This window comes from Anomaloglossus baeobatrachus, chromosome 6 (assembly GCF_048569485.1).
Source record: "Anomaloglossus baeobatrachus isolate aAnoBae1 chromosome 6, aAnoBae1.hap1, whole genome shotgun sequence".
Lineage (NCBI taxonomy): Eukaryota > Metazoa > Chordata > Amphibia > Anura > Aromobatidae > Anomaloglossus > Anomaloglossus baeobatrachus.
The window spans coordinates 402,625,244-402,649,312 of NC_134358.1; the positions used below are offsets into that span (position 1 = coordinate 402,625,244).

At 48.7% G+C, this 24,069-nt stretch overlaps 1 protein-coding gene across 1 annotated transcript; it reads left to right on the forward strand.

The window, feature by feature from the left end:
- The first annotated feature begins 7,247 nt into the window (after positions 1-7,247).
- Positions 7,248-23,172, forward strand: LOC142244382 (U6 snRNA-associated Sm-like protein LSm5). Its single transcript, XM_075316589.1, has 5 exons — positions 7,248-7,426; positions 7,537-7,632; positions 15,087-15,114; positions 15,649-15,721; positions 22,934-23,172. The coding sequence occupies exons 1-5, from the start codon at positions 7,381-7,383 to the stop codon at positions 22,964-22,966; spliced, it is 276 nt and encodes a 91-aa protein (XP_075172704.1). The 5' UTR covers positions 7,248-7,380; the 3' UTR covers positions 22,967-23,172.
- Positions 23,173-24,069: the final 897 nt, after the last annotated feature.

Consider the following 24,069-nt stretch of genomic DNA (forward strand, 5'->3'; position numbering starts at 1 on the left):
AGCTCTTTGGACAAATTAAATAGCATGGCAAAACTGGGCAGGTGGGTACACTGCCCGGGTTTTGTGGGTCAGTTGACAGGAAAGGAACAATAACTTAATATTCCAGACACTTTCAGGATGGCAGAAAAAGTGTCAGCTCTTTGGGCAAGTAAAATAGCGTGGCAAAACTGGGCAGGTGGGTACAGTGCCCGGGTTCTGTGGGTACCAGGACAGGAAAGGAAAACTAACTTAGTATTCCAGACACATTTAGGATGGCAGAAAAAGTGTCAGCTCTTTGGGCAAATAAAATAGCATGGCAAAACTGGGCAGGTGGGTACACTGCCCGGGTTTTGTGGGTCAGTGGACAGGAAAGGAACAATAACTTAATATTCCAGACACTTTCAGGATGGCAGAAAAAGTGTCAGCTCTTTGGACAAATAAAATAGCGTAGCAAAACTGGGCAGGTGGGTACAGTGCCCGGGTTCTGTGGGTACCAGGACAAGAAAAGAACAGTAAGTTAGTATTCCGGACACTTTTAGGATGATAGAAAAAGTGTCAGTTCTTTGGGCAAATAAAATAGCGTGGCAAAAGTGTGCAGGTCGGTACAGTGCCCGGGTTCTGTGGGTCAGTGGACAGGAAAGGAACACTAACGTAGTATACCAGACACTTTTAGGATGGCAGAAAAAGTGTCAGCTCTTTGGGCAAATAAGATAGCGTGGCAAAAGTGTGCAGGTGGGTACAGTGCCCGGGTTCTGTGGGTCAGTGGACAGGAAAAGAACACTAACGTAGTATTCCAGACACTTTTAGGATGGCAGAAAAAGTGTCAGCTCTTTGGGCAAATAAAGTAGCGTGGCAAAAGTGTGCAGGTGGGTACAGAGCCCGGGTTCTGTGGGTCAGTGGACAGGAAAGGAACACTAACTTAGTATTCCGGACACTTTTAGGATGGCAGAAAAAGTGTCAGCTCTTTGGGCAAATAAAATAGCGTGGCAAAAGTGTGTAGGCTGGTACAGTGCCCGGTTTCTGTGGGTACCAGGACAGGAAAAGAACAGTAAGTTAGTATTCCGGACACTTTTAGGATGATAGAAAAAGTGTCAGTTCTTTGGGCAAAAAAATAGCGTGGCAAAAGTGTGCAGGTCGGTACAGTGCCCGGGTTCTGTGGGTCAGTGGACAGGAAAGGAACACTAACGTAGTATACCAGACACTTTTAGGATGGCAGAAGAAGTGTCAGCTCTTTAAGCAAATAAAATAGCGTGGCAAAACTGGGCAGGTGGGTACAGTGCCCGGGTTCTGTGGGTACCAGAACAGGAAAGGAAAACTAACTTAATATTCCAGACACTTTTAGGATGGCAGAAAAAGTGTCAGCTCTTTGGGCAAATAAAATAGCGTGGCAAAACTGGGCAGGTGGGTACAGTGCCCTGGTTCTGTGGGTCAGTGGACAGGAAAGGAACACTAACTTAGTATTCCAGACACTTTTAGGATGTCAGAAAAAGTGTCAGCTCTTTGTGCAAATAAAGTAGCGTGGCAAAAGTGTGCAGGTGGGTACAGAGCCCGGGTTCTGTGGGTCAGTGGACAGGAAAGGAACACTAACTTAGTATTCCAGACATTTTTAGGATGGCAGAAAAAGTGTCAGCTCTTTAGACAAATAAAATAGCATGGCAAAAGTATGCAGGTAGGTATAGTGCCCGGGTTCCGTGGGTACCAGGACAGGAAAGGAACAATAACTTAGTATTCCAGACACTTTTTGGATGGCAGAAAAAGTGTCAGCTCTTTGGGCAAGTAAATAGCGTGGCAAAAGTGTGCAGGTGGGTACAGTGCCCGGGTTCTATGGGTCAGTGGACAGGAAAGGAACATTAACTTAGTATTCCAAACACGTTTAGGATGGCAGAAAAAATGTCAGCTCTTTGGGCAAATAAAATAGCGTGGCAAAAGTGTGCAGGTGGGTACAGTGCCCGGGTTCTGTGGGTCAGTGGACAGGAAAGGAACACTAAAGTAGTATTCTAGACACTTTTAGGATGGCAGAAAAAGTGTCAGATCTTTGGGCAAATAAAATAGCGTGGCAAAAGTGTGCAGGTCGGTACAGTGCCCGGGTTCTGTGGGTCAGTGGACAGAAAAGGAACAATAACTTAATATTCCAGACACTTTCAGGATGGCAGAAAAAGTGTCAGCTCTTTGGACAAATAAAATAGCGTAGCAAAACTGGGCAGGTGGGTACAGTGCCCGGGTTCTGTGGGTACCAGGACAAGAAAAGAACAGTAAGTTAGTATTCCGGACACTTTTAGGATGATAGAAAAAGTGTCAGTTCTTTGGGCAAATAAAATAGCGTGGCAAAAGTGTGCAGGTGGGTACAGTGCCCAGGTTCTGTGGGTCAGTGGACAGGAAAGGAACACTAACGTAGTATACCAGACACTTTTAGGATGGCAGAAAAAGTGTCAGCTCTTTGGGCAAATAAAGTATCGTGGCAAAAGTGTGCAGGTGGGTACAGAGCCCGGGTTCTGTGGGTCAGTGGACAGGAAAGGAACACTAACTTAGTATTCCGGACACTTTTAGGATGGCAGAAAAAGTGTCAGCTCTTTGGGCAAATAAAATAGCGTGGCAAAAGTGTGTAGGCGGGTACAGTGCCCGGTTTCTGTGGGTACCAGGACAGGAAAAGAACAGTAAGTTAGTATTCCGGACACTTTTAGGATGATAGAAAAAGCGTCAGTTCTTTGGGCAAAAAAATAGCGTGGCAAAAGTGTGCAGGTCGGTACAGTGCCCGGGTTCTGTGGGTCAGTGGACAGGAAAGGAACACTAACGTAGTATACCAGACACTTTTAGGATGGCAGAAGAAGTGTCAGCTCTTTAAGCAAATAAAATAGCGTGGCAAAACTGGGCAGGTGGGTACAGTGCCCGGGTTCTGTGGGTACCAGAACAGGAAAGGAAAACTAACTTAATATTCCAGACACTTTTAGGATGGCAGAAAAAGTGTCAGCTCTTTGGGCAAATAAAATAGCGTGGCAAAACTCGGCAGGTGGGTACAGTGCCCTGGTTCTTTGGGTCAGTGTAAAGGAAAGGAACACTAACTTAGTATTCCAGACACTTTTAGGATGTCAGAAAAAGTGTCAGCTCTTTGTGCAAATAAAGTAGCGTGGCAAAAGTGTGCAGGTGGGTACAGAGCCCGGGTTCTGTGGGTCAGTGGACAGGAAAGGAACACTAACTTAGTATTCCAGACATTTTTAGGATGGCAGAAAAAGTGTCAGCTCTTTAGACAAATAAAATAGCATGGCAAAAGTATGCAGGTAGGTATAGTGCCCGGGTTCCGTGGGTACCAGGACAGGAAAGGAAAACTAACTTAGTATTCCAGACACATTTAGGATGGCAGAAAAAGTGTCAGCTCTTTGGACAAATTAAATAGCATGGCAAAACTGGGCAGGTGGGTACACTGCCCGGGTTTTGTGGGTCAGTTGACAGGAAAGGAACAATAACTTAATATTCCAGACACTTTCAGGATGGCAGAAAAAGTGTCAGCTCTTTGGGCAAGTAAAATAGCGTGGCAAAACTGGGCAGGTGGGTACAGTGCCCGGGTTCTGTGGGTACCAGGACAGGAAAGGAAAACTAACTTAGTATTCCAGACACATTTAGGATGGCAGAAAAAGTGTCAGCTCTTTGGGCAAATAAAATAGCATGGCAAAACTGGGCAGGTGGGTACACTGCCCGGGTTTTGTGGGTCAGTGGACAGGAAAGGAACAATAACTTAATATTCCAGACACTTTCAGGATGGCAGAAAAAGTGTCAGCTCTTTGGACAAATAAAATAGCGTAGCAAAACTGGGCAGGTGGGTACAGTGCCCGGGTTCTGTGGGTACCAGGACAAGAAAAGAACAGTAAGTTAGTATTCCGGACACTTTTAGGATGATAGAAAAAGTGTCAGTTCTTTGGGCAAATAAAATAGCGTGGCAAAAGTGTGCAGGTCGGTACAGTGCCCGGGTTCTGTGGGTCAGTGGACAGGAAAGGAACACTAACGTAGTATACCAGACACTTTTAGGATGGCAGAAAAAGTGTCAGCTCTTTGGGCAAATAAGATAGCGTGGCAAAAGTGTGCAGGTGGGTACAGTGCCCGGGTTCTGTGGGTCAGTGGACAGGAAAAGAACACTAACGTAGTATTCCAGACACTTTTAGGATGGCAGAAAAAGTGTCAGCTCTTTGGGCAAATAAAGTAGCGTGGCAAAAGTGTGCAGGTGGGTACAGAGCCCGGGTTCTGTGGGTCAGTGGACAGGAAAGGAACACTAACTTAGTATTCCGGACACTTTTAGGATGGCAGAAAAAGTGTCAGCTCTTTGGGCAAATAAAATAGCGTGGCAAAAGTGTGTAGGCTGGTACAGTGCCCGGTTTCTGTGGGTACCAGGACAGGAAAAGAACAGTAAGTTAGTATTCCGGACACTTTTAGGATGATAGAAAAAGTGTCAGTTCTTTGGGCAAAAAAATAGCGTGGCAAAAGTGTGCAGGTCGGTACAGTGCCCGGGTTCTGTGGGTCAGTGGACAGGAAAGGAACACTAACGTAGTATACCAGACACTTTTAGGATGGCAGAAGAAGTGTCAGCTCTTTAAGCAAATAAAATAGCGTGGCAAAACTGGGCAGGTGGGTACAGTGCCCGGGTTCTGTGGGTACCAGAACAGGAAAGGAAAACTAACTTAATATTCCAGACACTTTTAGGATGGCAGAAAAAGTGTCAGCTCTTTGGGCAAATAAAATAGCGTGGCAAAACTGGCAGGTGGGTACAGTGCCCTGGTTCTGTGGGTCAGTGGACAGGAAAGGAACACTAACTTAGTATTCCAGACACTTTTAGGATGTCAGAAAAAGTGTCAGCTCTTTGTGCAAATAAAGTAGCGTGGCAAAAGTGTGCAGGTGGGTACAGAGCCCGGGTTCTGTGGGTCAGTGGACAGGAAAGGAACACTAACTTAGTATTCCAGACATTTTTAGGATGGCAGAAAAAGTGTCAGCTCTTTAGACAAATAAAATAGCATGGCAAAAGTATGCAGGTAGGTATAGTGCCCGGGTTCCGTGGGTACCAGGACAGGAAAGGAACAATAACTTAGTATTCCAGACACTTTTTGGATGGCAGAAAAAGTGTCAGCTCTTTGGGCAAGTAAATAGCGTGGCAAAAGTGTGCAGGTGGGTACAGTGCCCGGGTTCTATGGGTCAGTGGACAGGAAAGGAACATTAACTTAGTATTCCAAACACTTTTAGGATGGCAGAAAAAGTGTCAGCTCTTTGGGCAAATAAAATAGCGTGGCAAAAGTGTGCAGGTGGGTACAGTGCCCGGGTTCTGTGGGTCAGTGGACAGGAAAGGAACACTAAAGTAGTATTCCAGACACTTTTAGGATGGCAGAAAAAGTGTCAGATCTTTGGGCAAATAAAATAGCGTGGCAAAAGTGTGCAGGTGGATACAGTGCCCGGTTTCTGTAGGTCAGTGGACAGGAAAGGAACACTAACGTAGTATTCCAGACACTTTTAGGATGGCAGAAAAAGTGTCAGCTCTTTGGGCAAATAAAATAGCGTGACAAAAGTGTGCACGTGGGTACAGTGCACGGGTTCTGTGGGTCAGTGGACAGGAAAGGAACATTAACTTAGTATTCCAGACACTTTTAGGATGGCAGAAAAAGTGTCAGCTCTTTGGGCAAATAAAACAGCGTGGCAAAACTGGGCAGGTGGGTACAGTGCGCTGGTTCTGTGGGTCAGTGCACAGGAAAGGAACACTTAGTATTCCGGACACTTTTAGGATGGCAGAAAAAGTGTCAGTTCTTTGGGCAAATAAAATAGCATGGCAAAAGTGTGCAGGTGGGTACAGTGCTCGGGTTCTGTGGGTCAGTGGACAGGAAAGGAACACTAACGTAGTATTCCAGACACTTTAAGGATGGCAGAAAAAGTGTCAGCTCTTTGGGCAAATAAAATAGTGTGGCAAAACTGGGCATGTGGGTACAGTGCCCGGGTTCTGTGGGTCAGTGGACAGGAAAGGAACACTAACTTAGTATTTCAGACACTTTTAGGATCTCAGAAAAAGTGTCAGCTCTTTGTGCAAATAAAGTAGCGTGGCAAAAGTGTGCAGGTGGGTACAGAGCCCGGGTTCTGTGGGTACCAGGACAGCAAAGGAACACTAACTTAGTATTCCAGACACTTTTAGGATGGCAGAAAAAGTGTCAGCTCTTTGGGCAAATAAAATAGCGTGGCAAAACTGGGCAGGTGGGTACAGTGCCCGGGTTCTGTGGGTACAAGGACAGGAAAGGAATCCTCACTTTCTATCCCTCCTAATGATGAAATGCAGCAAGGAATACCCTGAGCTGAGGTACACAGACGCTGTTATCTAAAGCTGTACACAGCGTTTGCACAGACCTGCCTAGCAACTATGGCTATGAACGCCTGGAAATCAGCCCTGAAAAAGGGTGAAATAACAAGCAGTCCCTAATCCCTACAGCGCTGTGTAGCTTGCATTATGTCTATAGCGCACACAGCAGGATCAGTGGCAGCAGCGTGAGCGGTGACTGTCACCCACACGCCGAAGGCAGTTAATGGCGGCGACATATATTTTTTTATTTTTACAATTTTTGTTTTTTAATTAGTCCTTCTATGGGATTTTGGGATTTTCAGTTTTATTAGTTTGCTCATTGGCCTAGGCTGAGCCTCTGGGCCGTATAATCACCCAGGCATATTGGTACATGTATTTGTGTGCATGCATTTCAAGGTCAGACATACCATTATGTCCAATGTAGGGAAGGATTAAAAAATAATCAAGAATCAGTGAAATGACTGAATCTGTATTTGACATTTTTGCTGAATTTGTCAGAACATAGCAAATCCAGTCACATTTGCAGTTTTTCCATTGTTTTTCTAATTAGAAGGCCATTTTAGTAGGAAGTAAAAGTAGCACACATTAGCTGGGCCGTTGTTTTTGTACATGTGCCATTTTCTAGGAATTGTTTTAAGATTTTTGCACCAACATAGCCACAATGGAGAGCAGTGCCAGCAGCTGCCCTCCCTCACTTTGTGGTATTAAGCACAGAGGCTTTGTCTTTATACAGTAAAGCTTATTGTGGTGTGCGGGTTCAGGAGCACGAGAAGTGAGGTGAGACGCCTCATACTGGTTGATAAGATTGTACTGCGGGCTCGAGCGCGTCCGCCTCACAAAAGCCCGCCAAAAAAAAATCTGCTGCACGCGCCGCTTCTAAATGGGGAACTGAAGTGCGCGGAAAACTCCGCCCATTGTATTACGTCACATGGTGAACATGACTGCGATTGTTTAGTCAATACTGAGCGTTCGTGACTGCGCCTGCGCGTATCATAATCTCGGTGGTTGATTGCGGGTGCTGCCTGGAGGCGGACAATTACGAAAAGCATCTGAGACTGGTCATAGGACTCGCGTCTGCGATAATGGCGGCTAATGTCACCACCAACCCGTCACAGCTGCTTCCGCTCGGTATGGTAATGCTAGGCTTTCAGCCCGTTGTGCTAAGCTGCTAGGGAGTCTGGGCTCATGTGTTATGTCTGGGTTACACTGATTTGCAAGCTCTCTTTATGTCTCCGCAGAGCTGGTGGATAAGTGTATAGGATCCCGTATACACATCGTTATGAAGAGTGACAAGGAGATTGTAGGCACGCTGCTGGGGTTTGATGACTTTGTCAGTATCCTGTAAATTGCTGTATATATGTATATCTATATATATAATTGCCTTATTTTGTCTGTCTTGCTCCAAAATTCTGTCGTTACCGTGACAAGCGTCTCATTAACCGCTAGCCTCGCCTCCGCCCCCCCCCCCCCCCCGCACGGATTGGCCTCTCGCCTCCGCCCCCCCCCCGCACGGATTGGCCTCTCGCCTCCGCCCCCCCCCGCACGGATTGGCCTCTCGCCCCGCCCCCTGCACGCATTGGCAACTCGGCCACGCCCCGCCCCCCTCACGCATTGCACTCTCGCTCTGGCCCCGCACGCATTCCCCGAACCGACACTGAGCCCCGACTCCCAGGTGAGTGCTGTACCCCCGGGAGCCCACACCAGCGTACGCCGGCAACCCAGCCGACACATACCCTCGCATTGCTGGGGTTGCCGGCGTACGCTAGTGTGGGCTCCCGTGCGTGCGGGGGGCGGGGTACACTGGTAACCATGGTGCACATCGGGTAATATTGTGTACCATGGTTACCAGCGTATGCCGGCTCCCTGCCCATTCAGATCGTTGGTCTCCCGCTGTCACACGCTGATGCGTGCTGCACAGCAGGAGACCAACAAGTGACCCAGCACTGTCTCTTAGACTCCCCACCCCCAGGACTATTCCTCCTATTATCCTCCTCTCCCCCCACCCCCAGGACTATTCCTCCTATTATCCTCCTCTCCCCCCACCCCCAGGACTATTCCTCCTATTATCCTCCTCTCCCCCCCCCCCCCCAGGACTATTCCTCCTATTATCCTCCTCTCCCCCCCCCCAGGACTATTCCTCCTATTATCCTCCTCTCCCTCTCCCCCCCAGGACTATTCCTCCTATTATCCTCCTCTTCCCCCCCAGGACTATTCCTCCTATTATCCTCCTCTCCCCCCCCCCCCCAGGACTATTCCTCCTATTATCCTCCTCTCCCCCCCCCCAGGACTATTCCTCCTATTATCCTCCTCTCCCCCCCCCCCAGGACTATTCCTCCTATTATCCTCCTCTCCCCCCCCCCAGGACTATTCCTCCTATTATCCTCCTCTCCCCCCCCCAGGACTATTCCTCCTATTATCCTCCTCTTCCCCCCAGGACTATTCCTCCTATTATCCTCCTCTTCCCCCCCAGGACTATTCCTCCTATTATCCTCCTCTCCCCCCCCCCAGGACTATTCCTCCTATTATCCTCCTCTCCCCCCCCCCCAGGACTATTCCTCCTATTATCCTCCTCTCCCCCCCCCCCAGGACTATTCCTCCTATTATCCTCCTCTCCCCCCCCCAGGACTATTCCTCCTATTATCCTCCTCTTCCCCCCAGGACTATTCCTCCTATTATCCTCCTCTTCCCCCCCAGGACTATTCCTCCTATTATCCTCCTCTCCCTCTCCCCCCCAGGACTATTCCTCCTATTATCCTCCTCTTCCCCCCCAGGACTATTCCTCCTATTATCCTCCTCTCCCCCCCCCAGGACTATTCCTCCTATTATCCTCCTCTCCCCCCCCAGGACTATTCCTCCTATTATCCTCCTCTTCCCCCCAGGACTATTCCTCCTATTATCCTCCTCTCCCTCTCCCCCCCAGGACTATTCCTCTTATTATCCTCCTATCCCCCCCCCCCCCCAGGACTATTCCTCCTATTATCCTCCTATTATCCTCCTCTCCCCCCAGGACTACTCCTCCTATTATCCTCCTCTCCCCCCAGGACTACTCCTCCTATTATCCTCCTCTCTCCCCAGGACTACTCCTCCTATTATCCTCCTCTCTCCCCAGGACTACTCCTGCTATTATTATCCTCCTCTCTCCCCAGGACTACTCCTGCTATTATTATCCTCCTCTCTCCCCAGGACTACTCCTGCTATTATTATCCTCCTCTCTCCCCAGGACTACTCCTGCTATTATTATCCTCCTCTCTCCCCAGGACTACTCCTGCTATTATTATCCTCCTCTCTCCCCAGGACTACGCCTGCTATTATTATCCTCCTCTCTCCCCAGGACTACTCCTGCTATTATTATCCTCCTCTCTCCCCAGGACTACTCCTGCTATTATTATCCTCCTCTCTCCCCAGGACTACTCCTGCTATTATTATCCTCCTCTCTCCCCAGGACTACTCCTGCTATTATTATCCTCCTCTCTCCCCAGGACTACTCCTGCTATTATTATCCTCCTCTCTCCCCAGGACTACTCCTGCTATTATTATCCTCCTCTCTCCCCAGGACTACTCCTGCTATTATTATCCTCCTCTCTCCCCAGGACTACTCCTGCTATTATTATCCTCCTCTCTCCCCAGGACTACTCCTGCTATTATTATCCTCCTCTCTCCCCAGGACTACTCCTGCTATTATTATCCTCCTCTCCTCCCCAGGACTACTCCTGCTATTATTATCCTCCTCTCCTCCCCAGGACTACTCCTGCTATTATTATCCTCCTCTCCTCCCCAGGACTACTCCTGCTATTATTATCCTCCTCTCCTCCCCAGGACTACTCCTGCTATTATTATCCTCCTCTCCTCCCCAGGACTACTCCTGCTATTATTATCCTCCTCTCCTCCCCAGGACTACTCCTGCTATTATTATCCTCCTCTCCTCCCCAGGACTACTCCTGCTATTATTATCCTCCTCTCCTCCCCAGGACTACTCCTGCTATTATTATCCTCCTCTCCTCCCCAGGACTACTCCTGCTATTATTATCCTCCTCTCCTCCCCAGGACTACTCCTGCTATTATTATCCTCCTCTCCTCCCCAGGACTACTCCTGCTATTATTATCCTCCTCTCCTCCCCAGGACTACTCCTGCTATTATTATCCTCCTCTCCTCCCCAGGACTACTCCTGCTATTATTATCCTCCTCTCCTCCCCAGGACTACTCCTGCTATTATTATCCTCCTCTCCTCCCCAGGACTACTCCTGCTATTATTATCCTCCTCTCCTCCCCAGGACTACTCCTGCTATTATTATCCTCCTCTCCTCCCCAGGACTACTCCTGCTATTATTATCCTCCTCTCCTCCCCAGGACTACTCCTGCTATTATTATCCTCCTCTCCTCCCCAGGACTACTCCTGCTATTATTATCCTCCTCTCCTCCCCAGGACTACTCCTGCTATTATTATCCTCCTCTCCTCCCCAGGACTACTCCTGCTATTATTATCCTCCTCTCCTCCCCAGGACTACTCCTGCTATTATTATCCTCCTCTCCTCCCCAGGACTACTCCTGCTATTATTATCCTCCTCTCCTCCCCAGGACTACTCCTGCTATTATTATCCTCCTCTCCTCCCCAGGACTACTCCTGCTATTATTATCCTCCTCTCCTCCCCAGGACTACTCCTGCTATTATTATCCTCCTCTCCTCCCCAGGACTACTCCTGCTATTATTATCCTCCTCTCCTCCCCAGGACTACTCCTGCTATTATTATCCTCCTCTCCTCCCCAGGACTATTCCTCCTATTATCCTCCTCTCCCCCCCAGGACTACTCCTCCTATTATCCTCCTCTCCCCCAAGGACTACTCCTCCTATTATTATCCTCCTCTCTCCCCAGGACTACTCCCCCCTATTAGACTCCTCTCCCCCCAGGACTACTCCTCCTCTCCCCCCAGGACTATTCCTCCTATTATCCTCCTCTCCCCCCCCAGGACTACTCCTCCTATTATCCTTCTCTCCCCCAAGGACTACTACTATTATCCTCCTCTCCCCTCAGGACTACTCCTCCTATTATTATCCTCCTCTCTCCCCAGGACTACTCCCCCCTATTATACTCCTCTCCCCCCAGGACTACTCCTCCTCTCCCCCCAGGACTATTCCTCCTATTATCCTCCTCTCCCCCCCAGGACTACTCCTCCTATTATCCTCCTCTCCCCCAAGGACTACTCCTCCTATTATCCTCCTCTCCCCCCAGGACTACTCCTATTATCCTCCTCTCCCCCCAGGACTACTCCCCCCTATTATACTCCTCTCCCCCCAGGACTACTCCTCCTCTCCCCCCAGGACTATTCCTACTATTATACTCCTCTCCCTCCAGGACTACTCCTTCAACACACACACACACACACACACTGCACAAAACATACCTCCCCCCAAAACACACACATACACCCACACAAACCGTGCAACACATACAGCACCACACACACACAATGCTGCAGACACACAGCGCTCCACACACAACGCAACACACAGCACCACACACAAACGCTGCAGACACACAGCGCTCTACAAACAACGCAACACACAAACACCGCTCTCACACACCCAGACAACACCCAGAACATTTACAGCGCCCTACACAAACACTTGGCAACTACAGACAACATCTATATATATAACAAAAATCATACAGTAACTACACAATAAATTCTAGAATACCCGATGCGTTAGAATCGGGCCACCTTCTAGTACGTATATATGTATGTATATATGCTGGGCGCTAGGTAGTATATTGGTGGAACTCACTGCTGTGGGCGTAGGGCTGTGATATTGGTGTAAGGCTATGTGCGCACGTTGCCTTGGTGCGGTGGCAAACAGCGTAATAAGGGGTTAATGGCTGCCCATAGCTGCCACTAAGTCCTAGGTTGTGATGTCAGGCGTCTGAGACACCCCACATCACTAATGTTTAAGTGAAAGTAAATAACCACAAACAGCCAAAAAATCCTTTCTTTGAAATAAAAGACAAAAAAGCTCCCTCTTTCACCACTTTATTAACCCCCAAACACCCCTTCAGGTCCGAAGTAATCCACAAAAAGTCCCATGGCGATTCAGCTATGCTACATCTCTGACCTGTCACAGCGAGCGTCATAGAACATGACTGCCAGCTGTGAGTGTAGACAGAGCCGCGCGATCAGAATGAACTCGGGTGAACTCCTGACGTCATAGGTGTGGGCCCTGCAATACGGCGTGTGTCGCGGCAGTCATGTGACGGGTTCACCGCTGTGAGGTTCAGGCTGCGACTGAAGTGAACTTTGCCATCAGTGGTGACGTCACTCAGGTGAGTCCTCCAGCTGTGGCTCATTTCAGTCACGGTCTGATTTGTGGTCACAGGTGGAGGACTCACCTGTGACCGGAAATCACCTGAGTGACAGCACGGCTCACTTCACTTGCTGCATGGAGCTCACAGGGCAGTCTTGTGCTATGGTGCTCGCTGTGAGCGTCAGATGTAGCAGTGCTGGAAGTGTGGGACCTCGTGTGGATTACATCGTACCTGGAGGGGTGTTTGGGGGGGTTCATAAAGTGGTGAAAGAAGGTGCTTTTTTGTCTTTTACTTCAAATAAAGGATTTTTTGGGAGTTTGTGTTTATTTTTTCTTACAGATTAGTGGTTGGGGGTGTCTCATAGACGCCTGCCATCACTGATCTAGAACTTGACAGCAGCCGTGGGCTGCTATTAACTCCTTATTATCCCAATTGCCACAGCACCAGGGTAATGGGAAGAGCCGGGCCCAGTGCCAGAATTGGCGCATCTTATAGATGCGCCACTTCTGGGGCGCTTGCGGGCTGCTATGGTTAGGCTGGAAAGGGCCAAATCACAATGACCCTTTCCACCCTAATGATACCGGTCCCCAGTTATGTGGCTTTTTTTGGGTTTTTTTTTTATCAAATAATTTAAAAAAAAAAAAAAAAAAAAAAGCGTGCGATACCCTCTATTTTTGATAATTAGCCAAGGTACATCAGACAGCTGAGAGTTGCAGCCTACAACTACTGCTGTTCCTGTGCTGGATATGAAAAATGGGGGGGGGGGGGCACGTCATTTTTTTACCCTTTCCAACAAAATTAAGAAAAAACAGCTGGCCAGGCTAGCTATCCCTCTATCAAGCTATTCTGTTATTTCTTTCTATCTATTCTTTCTATCTAATTTTCTATTTATCCATCTGTTCTAGCTATCAAATATCCGATCATATTTTTTTTCCTCCTTTAAAAAAACGCACTGTCAAAAACGCATTTAAAACGCATGTTTGTTTTTTTTGTCAAACGCAGTGTTTACAGTTATCAAAGTCTGCTAGAGGGTGCATTTTTTTTTTTTTTCAAACCAAGAATGCAGTGTGCAGACATACCCTAACACTGCTGTGGGCTCTTGGCTGTGATATTGGTGTAACTCACTGCTGTGCGCGCTAGGCTGTTATATTGGTGTAACTCACTGCTGTGAGCGCTAGGCTGTTATATTGGTGTAACTCACTGCTGTGGGCGCTAGGCTGTGATATTGGTGTAACTCACTGCTGTGGGCTCTAGGCTGTTATATTGGGGTAACTCACTGTTGTGGGCGCTAGGCTGTGATATTGAGGTAACTCACTGCTGTGGGTGCTAGGCTGTGATATTGGTGTAACTCACTGCTGTGGGTGCTAGGCTGTGATATTGGTGTAACTCACTGCTGTGAGCGCTAGGCTGTGATATTGGTGTAACTCACTGCTGTGGGCGCTAGGCTGTGATATTGGTGTAACTCACTGCTGTGGGCTCTAGGCTGTTATATTGGGGTAACTCACTGTTGTGGGCGCTAGGCTGTGATATTGAGGTAACTCACTGCTGTGGGTGCTAGGCTGTGATATTGGTGTAACTCACTGCTGTGGGTGCTAGGCTGTGATATTGGTGTAACTCACTGCTGTGAGCGCTAGGCTGTGATATTGGTGTAACTCACTGCTGTGGGCGCTAGGCTGTGATATTGGTGTAACTCACTGCTGTGGGCTCTAGGCTGTTATATTGGGGTAACTCACTGTTGTGGGCGCTAGGCTGTGATATTGAGGTAACTCACTGCTGTGGGTGCTAGGCTGTGATATTGGTGTAACTCACTGCTGTGAGCGCTAGGCTGTGATATTGGTGTAACTCAAAGCTGTGGCCGCTGGTGGCTGTGGGTGTTGATGGCGGTGATCAGGAGAAATGCTGTGCTCCTGTCATCACCTGACCCCTCGCTGTCATGGCAACACATTGGCGTCCCATGATTGCATTTATCTCAGTTTATAAGAGTGTTCTACTAGTGGTGCTATTTAATGTCTACAGTCAACTAATATTCTCTGGGTTTTTTTTTCACAATGACAGTTTTTTTTTCAAGGTACAGCATTATCTGCGGTTTTGGTGTTTTTTTTTTTTTTTGTGGCATTTTACTTTAGCAAAAAAAATAAATTACCCCACCAGGAATAAAACTAATGCTACAAAGTAAGGAAACACAAATGTGTTGTTGTTATACAAGCACAGCAAATATGGGGTTAATGGAGTCCTAAATGCTCAGACACCTGCACTAAACTCTGGCCTTTAGTGACATAGGCGATGGGTCAGGGTTCTACTTATTGGTCATTGATCTGTCTGAACTGTCAGCAGTGGAGCCTAGCAAATGAAATGGAGGCACAAACCTTTACTGCAAGAAGAGCAGCGCTGAGTCGCTGTCTAGTGACTAATTAGTAGTAGTACCGTAAATTCCAGCAGGATATTTTTCTTGTTGCCTCTTTTGACATGTTTTCTTGATTCTACTGTTCAGATATGGTCCTAGAAGACGTCACAGAATTGTAAGTATACCAAGTGTCTTTATTTCACCGGCCATTGTTTATCAGGATATTACTGTAGATAGAAGCCTTTGGCAAGATGAAGGGGTTGTTCACTACTTGGACATTCTCCTCTTAACGTGATGTTTAGGTAGTGGACAAGCCCTTTTAACTTCCCTCATTCTTGTGTCCAAATGTAGACATGCCGTTTATAGCTCACTCCTGCTGGACCATATACAGTATATAGCCATCCACAGCATTTAGTGCAGACGATTAAGGCTTTTGTAAACCCAGTATTTCCAATGCAAAATCTACTCCATTTGGTGCAGACTTTGCCGCTATGAAGAATGGCCAGCTTATCCGATCCGTGTGGACGTACCCTCAACGTTCAGTTTTCATTGTGGATTATAATTCGATTTAGTGTGCACTCACACACAGCCGACTTCTTGCAGACAATTTTACCACAGAAATATAATTTGCATTTATCTAAATGGGGTAGAATTCAACTTGAAATAATACTTGTTATTTATTAATCTGCGTATTTCTTTTCTATTTTAGTGAGATCACACCTGAAGGACGACGTATTACAAAGCTGGATCAAATTCTGTTAAATGGAAACAATATAACAATGGTGATAAATAACATTTAGTTTTATACTGTTTATTAGCTTGTACCTCTTTCCATGTTTGTATTAGTTCCCAGTTTTGACATACAAATTCTGATGTAAAATACTCTCCTAAATATCGGCAAGGGAAATAGCACACCCCAAGACTTTAATTGATAGCTTGCTTTGCACAGATGCAGAGAGAGCTGTCACAGTGCAGGGCATGCTTAGTATAGTATAGTAATTATTTATTATTATAGTGAGTGATGACTAATCACTCCCTACACAGCCCCCACTGAACCAAGGAGCTCCTGGGAAGAAATAAGTTTTTCTCCTGGTAGTCGCACTCTCAGTAAGGCAATTGGATAGCAATGTAATGATGTGTACCTACAGATTAACCCGCTATCTGCAGGTAAATAGCATTTTCCAAAGTGACAGGTTCCCTTTAGGGGTGCTTCACACACAGCGAGCTCGCTGCCGAGATCGCTGCTGAGTCACGCTTTTTGTGACGCAGCAGTGACCTCATTAGCGATCTCGCTGTGTGTGACACTGAGTAGCGATCTGGCCCCTGCTGCGAGATCGCTGCTCGTTACACACAGCCCTGGTTCGTTTTCTTCAAAGGCGCTCTCCCACTGTGACACACAGATCGCTGTGTGTGACAGCGAGAGAGCGACAAATGAAGCGAGCAGGGAGCAGGAGCCGGCGTCTGGCAGCTGCGGTAAGCTGTAACCAAGATAAACATCGGGTAACCAAGGTGGTTACCCGATATTTACCTTAGTTACCAGCCTCCGCAGCTCTCACGCTGCCTGTGCTGCCGGCTCCGGCTCTCTGCACATGTAGCTGCTGTACACATCGGGTTAATTAACCAGATGTGTACTGTAGCTAGGAGAGCAAGGAGCCAGCGCCATACCCGATGTTTACCTTAGTTACCAGTGTCCGCAGCTTCCAGACGCCGGCTCCGTGCAAGCGCAGCGTCGCTTGCACATCACTGCTGGCTGGGGGCTGGTCACTGGTCGCTGGTGAGATCTGCCTGTTTGACAGCTCACCAGCGACCATGTAGCGATGCAGCAGCGATCCTGACCAGGTTAGATCGCTGGTCGGATCGCTGCTGCATCGTTAAAGTGTGAAGGTACCCTTACATCCGTCAAAGGTCGTGAAGGAGTTATCAGTCATGGTGCTCTGGTACTTAAAGACCCATGACAGATATATCCACCATGGCAAAATCACGGCCCTGGAGCCTCAGTGACCGCGAACGGTTTTCAAAAACTGTAGATTCGGGAAGGAGAGGACCTGTACCTGACCTCAGGAGGCGTGGTGTCTCCTCCCCGGACCTACGGAGGCTGTGATTGGCTGAGCGGCGTTCATCAGCCAATCACAGCCAGTGTAATGTTTTAGCCATTGAAAATGGCTGAAACATTGAAATCCAACTATGATCAATGTAGCTATAGCACTGATCATTGGCTGGAGCTGCGTGACTTTTGCTGCACCCTCCCCCAGCTCTGATTGGAGAGATCGGCCTTGTGACCGATCTCTCCAATTACCGTATATCTCGGGCCGGTGATCTGTAGGTGATCGCTCTCCTCAACTTCTTTGCCCGTGGAAGGCGCCCCTGCACCTCCATCTGCGACGCCCCTGCATCGCCGCTGCTCTGCTCCTTCTGCTGCCCCCTTGTATCAGCCATTGCGCCCGTCCCCGATCTGCTGCCCCCTCTCCCACCTCTTCTCCTCTCGGATCTGCTGCCTCCTCCATCTGCTGCGATCCTGCTGCCTAGATCCATCCTGTAAAGGTAGCTATCCCCAATCTCACCTCCCACTCCCCTTCCATCCCCCCCATCCTCCGCCGCTCCTGCATCTGTTGCGCCCTCTTCCATCCTCTGCCGCTCCCTCTCCCATCCTCCATCTTTTTTCCATCCCACCTAGTTTCCCCCCCCCCCTTTTTGCAGCACATCCGTGTATGCGTCCTGATTTTTTTTTTCTGTAAACTAAGAAAGAAATACAAATAAACCTTAGTTTAGGGCCAGTAAAATGATACTGTAGTAATCGTCACTACAGTATTTTTTTTACTGATTATTGTAAGGGTCAGCCTACTGCCACATGTGAGAGCGATGCACAAGTCTCACATCGCATCATCCGGCACAGTCGCTCTCTTCCAGACAGGTGTGTGCGGCTGTTCCGGATGATGCGATGCGAGATTCGTGCATCGCTCTCACGTGTGGCACTTGCCTTAGTGTTAGTTGCAGGCGCTCATTTTTTTTTTTTTTCTTTTACTGACGTCCGTATTTTTTACTACGCTAAACTAATTTTTTTGTATGGGGGGGGGGGGTCTAGTTTCCAAAATGGGGTCACTTGTGGGGGAGCTTCACTGCTTCGGCACATTAGGGGGATCTCCAAACGCAACATGGTGCGGCTAGCGATTCCAGCTAATTTTCCATTTAAAAAGTCAAATGATGCTCCTTCCCTTTGGAGCTCTGCCGTGCACCCAAACAGTGGTTTTCTGCCACATATGAGGTATCGGCGTACTCAGGACAAATTGCCCAACAAATTTTGCGGTCCATTTTATCCTGTTACCCCTGTAAAAATTAAAAAATTGAGCCTAAAATAAAATTTTTGTGGCAAAAAAAAGTACTTTTTTGTTTTTATTGCTCAATGTATGAAGCACGTGAGGGTTCAAAGTGCTCATTTCCCATCTAGATTTATGCCATGGGGGGTCTAGTTTCCAAAATGGGGTCACGTGGGGGAGCTCCATTGTTTAGGCACCTCAGGGGGTCTCCAAACGCAACATGGCGTCCGCTAATAATTCCAACCAATTTTGCTGTGAAATGGCGCACTTTCTCTTCTGAACCCTGCCGTGTGCCCAAACAATTACTTTCCACCACATATGAGGTATCTGTGTACTCAGGAGAAATTGCACAATACATTTTATGGTGCATTTTTTCCTGATATTCTTGTGGAAAAAAAAGCTACCTGGTTGAAATAACAATTTCGTGGTAAAAAAATATATATATTTTTTACACAAAAATGTTACTTTAGCCATAAAATTTAGCATTTTCACAAGGGTATCAGGTAAAAATGCACCATGAAATTAATTGTGCAATTTCTCCTTAGTACACCGATATCTCATATGTGGTGGAAATCAATTGTTTGGGCGCATGGCAGAGCTCAGAAGGGAAGGAGCATCATTTGAATTTTTGAAAGCAAAATTGTCTGGAATCATTAGCGGATGCGATGTTGCATTTGGAGACCCCCTGAGGTGCCTAAACAATGGAGCTCCCCCACAAGTGACCCTATTTTGGAAACTAGACCCCTCATGGAATTTATCTAGATGTTTAGTGAACAGGGTGGAGGGTTCACAAAAGTTTATAATGTTCAGCCGTGAAAATAAAAAAAATTTTTTCCTTCCACATTGCTTTGGTTGCTGAGAAGCTCCTAAAGGGTTAATAAACTTCTTGGATGTAGTTTTGAGCAGTGTGAGGGGTGCAGATTTTAGAATGTGGTCACTTTTGGTTATTTTCTGTCACCTAGGCCTCTCAAATCACTCCAAATGTGATGTGGTACCTAAACAGTTTTTTTTTGTAAATTTAGTTGGAAAAATGAAAAATTGCTGATGAACTTTGAACCCTTCTAACTTCCTAACGGAAGAAAATTTTGTATCGAAAATTGCGCTTTTGTAAAGTAGACATATGGGAAATGTTATTTAGTAACTATTTTGTATGACATATCTCTCAGATTTATGGACATAAAATTTAAAATTTTAAAAATTGTGAAATTTTCGCCAAATTTCCAAAGTTTTCACAAACGCAAAACATATCGGCCTAAATTTACCACTGACATGAAGTACAATATGTCACGAAAAAACAATGTTAGAATCGCCAAGATCCATTGAAGCGTTCCGGAGTTATAACCTCATAAAGTGAAACTGGTCAAAATTGCAAAAAATGGCCTGGTCTTTAAGGTGAAAACAGGCTGGGGGCTGAAGGGGTTAAAGCAAATGTCAGATAATTGAACAGTTCCCAACAGCAATATATGCAGGTTTTGACCTGATTACAAACTCTGCCAACGTATTAAAATAAATGTAATTTCTCTGCACTTAATTACCGTATTTTTCGCTTTATAAGTCGCACCTGATTATAATACGCACCCCAAATTTAGAGCTAAAAAAAGGTAAAAAAAATAAAAATGGGGTCCGTATTATACTCCGGTGTTGTCTTACCAGAGGGGGGGCAGCAGTGGTGGTGAAGCGGGGTCACAGGAGGCAGATGTTGTTCTGGCAGGCGCGGTGGCAGCAGGCGCGGCAGGTCAGTAGTGGCAGCGGCAGATCAGTAGTGGCAGCGGGTGAGTGGTGCTGACAGCGTCGGACTGGCTACTGGAGGAATCTCCAGTAATGCCAGGCCTGGATTCAGTTACCTGCATTGCACTCCAGAACTCTCACCTGAAGCCTGTTCTGATCTCAGAGTTTGCAGGACTGAGCCGCGAGCGCCGAGTGATTGATTCCCCGGCGATTGCGCTTCAGTTCATGACAGCTGAGAACAGGCCGGGGTGCAATCAGGAGTTTAGGTAAGAGCACCTGCGATCACCCCGGCCTGTCTGCAACTGTCATGAACTGAACCGCAATCGCCGGGGAATCAATCACTCGGCGCTCACGGCTCAGTCTAGGCTGCAGTCTGGAGCTCAGGTGAGAGCTCCGGAGTGCAGTGCAGGTAACTGAATCCAGGCCTGACATTACTGGAGATTCCTCCGGTAGCCAGTCCGACGCTGGTGGTGCAGCAGGTCGGTGTGGCGAGTGTCCCAGTGTCCGCGGTCCCGGTTCAAATGATGACGCCTGGAGCGGTGGATGTGCAGATGGAGCTCTTATCCAAGGGCTATCATAGAAAATAAGGGGGCACCTTTCTCCTATTGAGATCACTACCAACAACAATAGACCATAATTGCTGTATATAGGGATCAACCAATAAGATTTTGTTCAGATCATCAAAAATATATTTTATTGGCACAAATTTTATACATACAAACATATCACACAGAACAGTGAAAAATAACAAATAAAAACATCTAAAAACAGTCAACGAACACCCCAGTACATAGTTCCATGTTAGGAACCCAGCACCAAGATCCTGAATGAAACTCCACTAGATGTACAAATCAATAATATTCACAACCATAAATGCAGGACCTGTGTGCAAATTGTCACTGCAAACCCTATGCCATATAGTACTCTAGAGAATCGCACCCAATCTGTCACCACCTTCAATAAATACAATATAATAAGTACAAAATACTAGCAAAAGAAGGGGATGAAGATAACCTTATAATGAGGAAATCAATACACCCAGTTCAATAGTTAAACCAGGTAAGCCACAGACTATCCAGAATAATACAGAAAGTCATCACCAAGATGTATTACCCCTTGCTAGAAGTCCAAGTTTAAGGTGGTGTGAGGCCTCAGGATCGGCACAAGTATGGGGTGTTGCCCTTATCCAAGGGCTCAATCTGCCCATTGCTGACTCCCGGAGCGGCACATGCGCAGATGGAGCTCTCATCCAGCAGCTCCATCTGTGCACGCGCTGACTCCTGGCGCCATCATTTGAAACTGGGACCGCGGACACACTGCGAAACATGCCGCACAGCCGCCCGCACGCACAGAGTGGCAGCCAGTAGGCCACCCGCACAGAGAGGCACGAACAGGCACCCGGCTGCCGCCCGCACGCACAGGCACCCGGCTGCCGCCCGCACGCACAGGCGCCCGGCTGCCGCCCGCACGCACAGGCGCCCGGCTGCCGCCCGCACGCACAGGCGCCCGGCTGCCGCCCGCACGCACAGGCGCCCGGCTGCCGCCCGCCCGCACAGGCGCCCGGCTGCCGCCCGCCCGCACAGGCGCCCGGCTGCCGCCCGCCCGCACAGGCGCCCGGCTGCCGCCCGCACGCACAGGCGCCCGGCTGCCGCCCGCACGCACGCACAGGCGCCCGGCTGCCGCCCGCACGCACAGGCGCCCGGCTGCCGCCCGCACGCACAGGCGCCCGGCTGCCGCCCGCACGCACAGGCGCCCGGCTGCCGCCCGCACGCACAGGCGCCCGGCTGCCGCCCGCACGCACAGGCGCCCGGCTGCCGCCCGCACGCACAGGCGCCCGGCTGCCGCACGCACGCACAGGCGCCCGGCTGCCGCCCGCACGCACGCACGCACAGGCACCCGGCTGCCGCCCGCACGCACGCACGCACAGGCACCCGGCTGCCGCACGCACGCACAGGCACCCGGCTGCCGCCCGCACGCACGCACGCACAGGCACCCGGCTGCCGCCCGCACGCACGCACGCACAGGCACCCGGCTGCCGCACGCACAGGCACCCGGCTGCCGCCCGCCCGCACGCACGCACAGGCACCCGGCTGCCGCCCGCCCGCACGCACAGGCACCCGGCTGCCGCCCGCCCGCACGCACGCACAGGCACCCGGCTGCCGCCCGCCCGCACGCACGCACAGGCACCCGGCTGCCGCCCGCACGCACGCACAGGCACCCGGCTGCCGCCCGCACGCACGCACAGGCACCCGGCTGCCGCCCGCACGCACAGGCACCCGGCTGCCGCCCGCACGCACGCACAGGCACCCGGCTGCCGCCCGCACGCACGCACAGGCACCCGGCTGCCGCCCGCACGCACGCACAGGCACCCGGCTGCCGCCCGCACGCACGCACAGGCACCCGGCTGCCGCCCGCACGCACGCACAGGCACCCGGCTGCCGCCCGCACGCACGCACGCACAGGCACCCGGCTGCCGCCCGCACGCACGCACGCACAGGCACCCGGCTGCCGCACGCACGCACAGGCACCCGGCTGCCGCCCGCACGCCCGCACGCACGCACAGGCACCCGGCTGCCGCCCGCACGCCCGCACGCACAGGCACCCGGCTGCCGCCCGCACGCACGCACAGGCACCCGGCTGCCGCACGCACGCAGCCACAGGCACCCGGCCACCCGAACGCACCCAATCGCCGCACAGACAGGCCCCCCAGGTAAAGCTATATTCGGATTTTAAGACGCACCCCTCATTTTCCTCCCAAATTTTTGGGAGGAAAAGTGCGTCTTATGTACCATATCTTTCGGATTATATGAAAATAATGAACAAATGCTACAGAAAATGCTTTTTCACTTGATGATCTGTACAGCAGTTTTTACTTTCCACACAGTATATACATTCTTGCAGCTGTTTATATTGTACATGGTTGTATTACTAACTTCTGTATTTCCTCTTTAGCTTGTACCTGGAGGAGAAGGCCCAGAAGTATAAATGGATTGTGAAGCAGAACAAGTTACCACAATTTTATTTATCTTGATTGTTAAACCTTTTCAAGGATCAAGTGGAGAATTGTTTTTTTTTCTTTCCATACCTTCATGATGGTGTTCTTGGAGGAATATGTGGATTCTTTATTTTGATACAATGCTTGTATTAATCATTGTGCTCCTAAAATTAAAGATATATGTTTTGATATTAAACATGTTTTCTTTCTATAATGGAACACAAGAAGGACTGACCTCAGAAATATTTTGCATGATTAAAGGTATTGTTCCACTAAACAAAGTAAATTTTAATTACTTGATCTTGAAATAATAAGTTCGACAATTGGATGTGTTAAAGGAAACCTATCACCAGATTTTTCACTATTAAACTAAAAGTATCACCTTCTAAAAAGGATACTCCATAACACCATACAACAAAAAAATGTGGGTTTAGGTTGGTGGCCATATACCCCACATTGCACAACTCAGGAACAATAGTTGAAGGAGAAACAAAACGAGTTTTTAAGGTGCAAAAAATCAAATACATTTATTGGAAAACAAGTGATGAGAATCCATAAAATCATCAATAATTAAAAGATGTTACAAATTCACTGGACGGCAGATGACATGGTATAGGGTTAATGATGATCCTTGCAGAGTGCCACCATTGCATATTAGTACAATTTTTATAGACATAGTGTACACTTACATAGGTTGCAGCACACAATCTAGGATACAGCATAAAAACCCATGCTAGGGCTGATAACATAGAACAATAGCTTTTTTACATTGTTAATAAAAATGCATGAACCAGTCCGTAATTCCCATGCACACATCACCAACCAGGAAAAAATACCTCAGAAACGCCCTATGTACGTTTCAATTATTGGGGTCACCAATCTTCATCAGGGGGATAGAGAGGTAGTCTAACCTTCAAGACTGCCGGTTTTATGTGCAGTGTCCACAGGTGTACAGGGACACAATCATCCCGCCCACATCAGCTCCCTACTCACATCTTGCGAGACCTCGGCTGTCGCGTCATGACCACGCCCATGCGGGGGGTGGGATGCGTCACCATAACCCCCGCGCGTGCGCATACCCGCAGAAAGCCTC